At 27.6% G+C, this 9537-nt stretch overlaps 1 protein-coding gene across 1 annotated transcript; it reads right to left on the bottom strand.

The window, feature by feature from the left end:
- Nucleotides 1-2631: 2631 nt before the first annotated feature.
- Nucleotides 2632-6721, bottom strand: LOC119680326 (protein sine oculis-like). The gene is made up of 5 exons (XM_038093091.1): nucleotides 6290-6721; nucleotides 5958-6168; nucleotides 5720-5847; nucleotides 4926-5030; nucleotides 2632-2691 (listed from the first exon to the last, which is right to left on the bottom strand). Exons 1-5 carry the CDS (start codon nucleotides 6596-6598, stop codon nucleotides 2632-2634), a joined length of 813 nt encoding a protein of 270 aa, XP_037949019.1. The 5' UTR covers nucleotides 6599-6721.
- Nucleotides 6722-9537: the final 2816 nt, after the last annotated feature.

Below are 9537 nucleotides of genomic sequence, written 5' to 3'. Positions count from 1 at the left end.
TTTGTGTATTCAAATGTAAATTTATTTTAATGCAATACAAATATTTGTCTTTATTGGTATTTCAAGAGTTGACTTTTGTTTGTAAAATGAATATATAAAAAATATATAATAAAAACAATCTTTGATGATTTAATGATTTCTTTAATACAAAACATTCAATGATTAAAAATTTTATTTTAAGGTTTTTGGGTCCTACATATATCTATTGTACATAACTTATATATCAACATTAGATACTATTACTGTTACAGCACTTTTAATGATGACATCACATCATTAATTTAATTTTACTATTCAAAAATATTTTAAAATTAAGAAAATTTATAAAATTTTTGTTTAAAACATGAAACATAAAATATTTTATATATATATATATAGCATGTATTTATAACCGTTTATATATCAGCGAGCCTCACCTATTTCACTTTTGGGTACATTTGAGACTCAAACCGATTAGAATTTATAGGATTCAACTCTCAGAAGAGCCTAAAATTGTAATTTGGAAATAGTAGTACAACGTTTTTATTTGAATGCTCTAAAAATAAGTATGATATGATATTTATATATAGCTAAATCATGATTTAAATGTTTGGGCGATAAAAGAAAAAATTGAAAAAAGGACAAAAACTCACAAAAGACTATTGGGAAACATGCAAAAAGCTGTTAGAAAAAAAATGGATTCAATGATCTATGTAGATGCAGTGCACTGGAACTTATGATATTATATGATAAGCATTTGATTCCGTATAAGGTAATAAAGGTTTTCTTTCCAATGCAGTTTCAAACACACTGTCTACACTAAATGGAGAAGATATTAAAATATATACAGATTTGCCGGCAGTACTCTGCTGGTTGATACTACTATATCAACAATATTTACTTAATATTTATATAATCAAGGATTATTTGTCACTTCTGTGATATAGTGGCATACTATTGTCCTTATATAGAATATGGAACAGAACAATATCAATCGAGCTTAAGACTTCATTAAAAGTCAAAGGATCGATTAAAACCACTGTAGTTAGCATAATAAATTATCTCAGTCGTAGTGTATAGCATTCCCTACATAGTACGAGTTATAATGAATATTAAATATTTTTAAATTTTGTTAAATGATCAATATCGATATTTAAAATATGGGAATACACAGGGGGATTAAGCACTACTAAAACACTGCCTAAAAAATATATTTTCTAATATATTCTTTCCTTGGCAAACCGAATTTTTTTAATAAAATATTTGATATGGCTGAATTTCAATTAAAAAGTATTGAATGAAATATTTATCACGTGAATGAAATACTACTTTTTATTTATCAAAATACTTCTATGTGAATGTACTACTGGAAACCTCAATGCTAACATTTAATAAATTTGAAGCAGATAATGTATAATGTATAATGTTTTTTTTTAATATTTGTTCAGAACCACATATGTCCACAAGGCAACATCCTTTTTGCAGTATAAATAAAAATCCTTAAGAAATGCATCAATGAAATCTTCATATTCTCTTAATGATCAGCTCTCAAAGGACATAGGACATTTGCTGGTTGGTATGTGACGAGCAGTCATAACGTGGTTATTTCAAATTTATCGTGTTATCTATGTCGGCAGATCTTAATGAAAGTAAAACAGTTTACCAAATTTAATTTTCAATTCCTTGCCTTTGCCTTTGTAGTGTTTTCAAATATTTAAATAAGTTTATTTGTTTTAACGGAAATGCAGATGGCATATCCGCACCCATGTTTACATTTGGAAATGTGCATTAGGCAAGAAGGTTCAGAGAAAGTCAAGGATGCTCCTTGTGTATATTACAACCGCATCAATTCTATCGCATGTGCACTTTAATGATTGACATTTAAAAGCAAAAATATAACTGAAATTATATATTTAAATACAAACCCAAAAAAAAGAAAAGAAACAAAAACTAAAAACTGAAAACTGAAAACTAATCGATCTATTATTGCAGACATAGTTACAAGTGCTTTCCTATTGACAGCTTTTAGTACCGACCGAATGCATTAACATCAGGAGTAAGGCTTTCATTGCATTCACAAACATTTCAAAATTACATAAATATTTTAAATGTTTTTAGTAAAAGTCACAAAATTTAAAAATTTCAAAATTGCAAATATTCATTTAGTTTTTCCATGTTAAACTAATATTTGCGCAACCCTGACACTAATCATTGGAAGATGTGCATGTGAGTAAGTTTTCGGCATTTGAGTTTGTTCTTCTTGTAATTGTCAAACGTTGTCACCTTGTCGCAAAGTAATGTCATCTCCATGTAATTTCATTAATTTATGCATTTCAGAATGAAACGTTTAAAAAATTTAAATTAATTATTAAATATTATTTTGAATTTTCCGCGCTTCTTGCTCTTTTGAAATTTTACTTGAAATACGAATAAATAATAAATAATAATTAATTATTAAAATGTTTAAAAATAATTTAATTACTCGATTTTTTTTTTATATTCGTACAAGTATTTTGTAACACAGATATATTTTTTTTGTTTTGTATATATTTATATATGCATTGAAAATGTATATATCTATTTATCATATGTACGTATGTAGATTTGTAGTTTGAATGATATAAATATATATTTTTTTTGGTTTAAATTTACTTACTCTTTGTGCTCTGCTGCCCGATCGCGCTGTCTGCGATTTTTGAACCAATTGGAAACCTGTAAAATTACATTAAGAATACAAAAGAAAATTTATTTCAAAGATGAATAAATTAGGTTGAAAATGACGAATGATCTTTAATGAGTTAATATTTTTGAATTATTTTTCAACTTTTTATTATGATTAATAGCAATAAGACTTAAAGTATTTATCTTTTAGTTTTTAAAAGTTTAAGATTTTTTGCTTTTGTTATGTTTAATATTTAATTTTATACGAGTGTATAAAATTATTTCAAATAAAATATTTATTAATTTAATTTGTTTTTTACAAATATGAAAAGGCATGGGAGGCAAAGAGAAAGCCATATTCATATGAAATATGTGGATAAGTTATATGTATATTGTAATACATGTATGTATATTACGCAGAAGAGAGAATTAAATATTTTAAAAATTTTTTAATAATTTATTGTTTTAATGACCAAAAAATTTTTTAAAAGTAATTTTGTTTTTTTTTTTAGGCCAATTGTCAACAGTTAAATAATAAGCTTTTTAAAAATATTTATTTGTAGGGTTTTCGAATAGCAAAGAAAGAAATAAAGGACAAATACAAAAAACCCCTCTTGATATTCGAAAACCCTCTAAATTTTAAATAAAACTTCTTTGTCACCATACAAAGAAAGTGTAGCTTTCCAGCAACATTAGTACTTTATTCAAAATATTTATTTCTTTTATTTTTATCGATATTTCGACTATAATCTAAATCTATAATCTAAATAATCTAAGCTATAAACTATAGTCGAAATATCGGTAAAAATAACACAAATAAATATTTCTAAAAAGTTTATTATTTAACTGTTGACCAATTAGCCTATAAATTTTTAAAATTAATCGTTTTTTTGTTTTATATTACTTTAAATAATATGAAAAATATTTAAATAGAAACTTTCTTTTATTTCAGTCTACTTTGTAGACCAATTGTAGTGTTATTAATTAGTAATAACTCAAGGTTAATAAACCTATTAATATCAATTTTTTCCCCTACAATATTTTCCAATTTTTAATCACAATAACTTTAGTTCCATAATTCTTTGACCCAAAAATATTTTGCTGCAGAGAGAAAGAGAGAGAGAGAGAGAGAGAGAGAGCATTAAGAATATCTTTTTTAGTCTTGACGCTTAAAAGGTAAATATCAAGCCTGAAGGCTTCGTAATATAAAAGCAGAATTATATGTACCACATATCTCGAATTTTCGAATAATGCTCTTGCGTTTGTGTAGTCATACTAAAATTTGTGCATTTTTGTTGAAAAAACACAGTAGATAGGTCGCTGTAAAGCAGGACTGTCCAGACCAGATGCGATCGCGGGTCAATACCAATCATTGTACAGATTGGAGGGCCGCAAAAAAGAAATACATGAGTTCAACGTTGTTTTCAACAAAAATAAAAACACGGTTTTAATGTTAAATTTAATTTTAATTATTTATCAATTTAAATTTATTCACCTGGTATACTCTAAAAATAAAATAGTGTGGTTTTACAAGTACACAAGAAGAAAATTCGCGTAATTGTAGTAGATTAAAAATATGTCGCGGGCCGCACAAATATTAACCACATCTTTACCTACAAGGATATATTAGATATCTAATTAAAGGATATTTCACATATTCATATTAACATATATAACATATTAAAATTAGAATATTGAAAATGCAATATATGTTTTTTTTTCGTTTCTTGGACGAAGGTATTTTTTTTGGATTTATGTCTCATAGGCCCAAAGTACCCATATCTAAAAGTGTTATACTGTTAAAATTTTACAAAATATTTTTAATATAATGTAATATTGAAACTAGAATTTTTTAATGAATAAAAAAATGTGTGAAAAAATAAAATTGTTATTCGCTGGATATTTACCAATCAAAAATGAAAATTGCACTAAATGTGAATCTCGATAGAAAAAGTTACCCCAGATTAACCAATTGAAAACGGAATTAGTAATAATAAATTCAAAAGAACTATAGTTCACATGTAGTGTAACATACATTTTTGATATATACTATTAGAAGAAACTGAAAATCAACGTCTTGATTAATGGAACCAATTATTGGAATAATAAGTCTGGCAGTGCCACATCGTAATTGATTTTGATAGAGTATTATTATAAATTTTAAAAGTATGATAAATTTTATTTTTCAAGAAAAGCATGTAAAACAATATTTCGGTCTAAATTATTATTTTTGTAAAGTTAAGTATGGTAAACTACATATAATATTACTTCATAAAAACACTTACTTGTGTAGTTGTCAGTCCGGTAGCCTCTGCTAGTTCACGTTTTTCACGTGGCGATGGATATGGGTTATGTGCGTACCAGTCTCTTAATACTGATCGAGATTTTTCCTGAAATATATATATATATATATATAAAATACAAAGTATTGACATTGGGATGACACAGTTGTAAATTCTATATACTAACATATATAATATGTTTAACGACTCTTTTATAAAATATGGAATTTATATTAAAATAAAGGTCAAATGCGTTTTGAAATAGTACCGGGAAAGCAGTTCTTAATTGAATAGTTCAATCTTTATTTTTGATGTTTAATCTTTCTAAATTAAAATTTCTCTGAGATTTTTAAGAAAACTGTTTCTATTTATTGGACTTATCTCGATTTCCTAAATGTCTAAAAACTGAAAGTTATCATTTTAAGTCGCTAATTAAATTTCTTCTCATTCAAAAAAATTCAAAAAATTAAAAGAAAAAACAAACAAAAGGTAATCAAAAGAAGCCTTTTGTGCAATAAAAAATAACTTCATTTATGTAATCATTTAAACAGGAAATTGTACTTCAAATCCATAAAATGTACACATGTGAATTCTACATTAACCCAGTTTCCTTGCGTGTAAGCAAAACCCTGGGTAACTTAACTTCAAATTGAGGGAGAAATTTTGTTGCACAGAACACTGCTACGATTTCCTTGTGGCTTTCGACTTTGTTTGATTTTTATTTACCTTACAAAGGATACCCCTAGTACCTTCAAAACGATTGAAACAAAAAAGTTACTTTCGTTCATTTAACCTACCTTAAAGCAGTAACTCGTCTCTTCACCGTCCCAAATTGTGCGCGGCAGTGGAAATTTACGACGTACTCGATATTTACCAACAGCACCTAACGGTCTTCCGCGCAGTTTTTCGGCTTCTACATAATGCGCTACAATTATAAAAAATAAAAATATAAATAACAAAATCAAACCGAAACAAACTTTTTTTTATTTTAATTTTTAGTAACGCTAGGTACGACACCAGGATAATATAGTTTACCTTTTAACCAGAGGCTTTGAAGTTTGGTATGATTGTGCGGTGAGAATTGATGAAGTTCCAACAGACGATACAGATCCTTGTATTGTCCGCGATGGAATGCAACAACGGCTTTTGCTTTCAGCACAGACTCGTTTAATTGCAGTTTATCACATTGTGGCAATGACCATAAAAATCGACCCAGTCTTTCAATGTTACCAGCTTGTTGCAGGACCTGTAGATAATAATGTAGAGTTTGACAAGAGTTTATTTGGATCTCAAAGTTTACATTTTTATACATTATCAAATATAACATATTTTTATAAATTTGACTAAAGTTATAGGTTCAAACAAACCTCACAAACGCAAGCCACTTGCTCCTGTGTAAATCCAAAGCTAGGCAAAGATTCACGTCCGCCGGCGCCATTGCTACTTCCACTATTGCTGCCCATGTGGACGTTATTGTTGTTATTGGAGACGCCACTACCGGCGCCGTTGTGTCCCAACATATCCAGATTGTTATTACTGCTTAAGCTGTTATTGTTATTTGTTAAACTGGAACTACTCAGACTAGTTGGACTGTAGGGAGGCGTTTGTCGTGCGTTCAGTACAGCCGCATTTGCAGCGGCTAAGTCATAAAAATCAGTGGCGGGATGATGGAGCATTTTGTGTTAGTTTTTTATTTCTTTGTTCACTTTTGAATAATTATACAGAATGGATATGCAATTCTTAATTCTCTTTTTAATTTATTTTTTTATATGTACAAATTCATGTTTTAATTCTTTGGTGATTTTGCTGAAAATATAAATAATAATTTTTATCATAAAAAATATACAAAAACAGTGAAACTCAAAAATATAGATAAATTTTTTTCCTTTTTATAAACTTAATCAAAATAGAAGTAAATAATTGAATAAATCCCTAAATGCAATTTATTAAAGTTCTCTGGAAGAAGTGTGGAACGTATCAAATAAATCAGTTACTTTTTCTCTACAATATTAGTCTATTGAAGAGAATCTATTAGTTTTAAACGAGAACCTATTATATATAATCGGTTGACTAACTATTTCAAAACTATATAAATTTGTTCGTGAACACATGAATTAAATAGTACAGTAAGATCTAATCTCATAGTTGAATAGAGAATTACGAATATACTTCATGTTTTGTGCTGTATCTGATCCCAATCGTCAAAAGATAATATAGCATCCTAAATAAGGGTGAGAGTAACGAAAATATGAACTCTCACCCCAGTATTCTTCTCTTGCCTAAATTAAACAAAAAACTGATTAGCAGTTATTATCGGAAAAGATGACAATCTTTGACCTGAGGTAGAATCATCTTATGGAAATAATATACTTGAAGTGTTAAGCCAATAACGACGTCTTTCGGTTTTTATCAAGCTATTATTTAGAGATTAAGTTTTGGAATAACACTATAATTCTACAATAAGGCTTTGGTGTACAAAATTTTTTGACTGAACTGCTTTTTATGGCATTATCTGTGAAATAGTTACTATTAATTCCAGCATAAGCATTTTCCGGTTATGACTTGCCACCATTTAGAGTGTATTATAGTAGTTAGCGCTTAAGTGTTTGTATAGATATAGATATGAAGTGTAAGAGAAAATGATGGCTGGCTCGGCAGAAGATTGATTGCATTGCAAAGGTAAAATAGTTCTGCTCTAACTCTTGCAGGACATAATTTTTTGATATCAAATTCATTATACTCCTAGATAGAAATTTGTTATATTAAATAATTTATAGGTGTTGAAAAGTAAATTAATGATAGATTATTATTTTATTATATTATAAATAACTCGTATATGTCCCTTTTTCAACTTCAAAAAATATCAATCAATTTTTAAGTCTATTTAAAACGTATAGTTTTCAATCGTGGCTATTTCTAAAAATGTTGAAACAATATTTTTTTTATAAGCTGAATAATGTTCTAAACAAATTAAAAATAAAGAATAAAGCAAAATTTTGAATTTGTTTATAGAGTAGAATATCATATACCCACTTGCGTCACACCATCGAATTTCACACAAAGTTTCGAAATATGGCCTAAGAAATTCTATTTTCAGTCTGAGAAATTGAAGAAAACCGAAAGAAACTTGGCGTTGGTATCGGATCGTCATTACATGAACATGAGATACACAAAAATTGTGAAAACAGATTCAAGAATATCTCAAATCTCAACCAAAATGTGTAAACGTGAAAATTTATACATAGAAAGTGATAGGTATACGTGAATTGTTGCTATAAAATGAAATATGTACAGTGGGTTAAATATATTTATATTGCTTATTATTAAATAATTCACTTAAAAGACAAATTATGAGCTAAGAGCGTTATAAAAAAAATCCTCGACAAAAGAGAAATTGGATCCTTTATTCTTTGTTTATGTTATAATTAACCTAAGAAGAGAATTGGTATTAAGAATTTATAAGTAAAAGCGAAAAAGTTCCTTAATATGTTTCATTCAAGTTATAGATTAAAATTAACGGGTATGAGTCCTCGAAATGAAAATATTCTAGTTAATTTATTTCTAAATATTGTTAGTGAATGAAAAATAGTTAATATAAAGTGAACTAATTAAGCAACTTTACAACTTTACTTGCTGTACCATCAAATAATTTAACAAATCATAAATTATAAAGTTATGTGAAACAAGAATGTTTCCTCTAGAGTACGGAAAAAAATTTACACATATAGAGCTCATAGACACATATCACTTTAATTTTAAGAAGAGATAATTATCTCGATGATTTATAACTATTATGCTGTTAATGACCATATAGTTAGTCAATATCGTTCCGTATAAAATTTAAACTAAATGGTTTCGCTGTCTGTGGTATGTTTAAATTTGGTAGTCTCTTGTCTGGTAATTCAATATGATGGCTTTCGTTTCAAAATCACATATTCTGAAATTAATTTAGTTATAAGAAAGTGACAACAGTCATTGCTGAAATATAGGATACTACTCCTTATATACAGAAGATTCTTATCAGTTGAAATAAAAGCTTCTGTCAAAAATAAGTTTAATTAAATTATGGATTGTCATCGTATAATACGTCTTAAGTTTACCAAATAAATTATTTGAAGTTTGTAGTCTCCGATAGAGTTAAACAAGGTTTACTACACATAATACACATAATCATCGTTTTTTTACTAGATTAGATATACTTATTACGTATACTTGTGTTAGACAATTTCTACAAATGATGGTAAAAGTTGGAGTATTGTATACTATAAAAATAATAGATTTAAATTGTAAACTATTATTTAGAGTTAATAATAAGAATAAGAGTTGAGAACTTTGAAAGAGAATCAGGTGAGATAAGATAATGTGAGTTGAACTATGGATTACATACTTAGATTGTTAGAACTATTGTTATACTGGTATTACCATGTTAATTTGCCTATGTGTATTTAAATGTTAATCACTCAGATTTTCAGATTTAAAACAATTACCACATAAAGTTTATGGAAGTAGGCCTCAAACATACAACGAAATGGCCAAAGTTTTTAAGGGATGAGCTGTCGGAACTGACTTCCCCGTTTTGTGACCCATTTCATTCTGTCTTGTCGACCATAAGCTA

The sequence above is a fragment of the Teleopsis dalmanni genome, chromosome 2 (genome assembly GCF_002237135.1).
Source record: "Teleopsis dalmanni isolate 2A chromosome 2, ASM223713v2, whole genome shotgun sequence".
Taxonomy (NCBI): Eukaryota; Metazoa; Arthropoda; class Insecta; order Diptera; family Diopsidae; genus Teleopsis; species Teleopsis dalmanni.
Note: the sequence above shows the minus strand (reverse complement) of the source record. Positions and strands in the feature narration are given on the sequence as shown.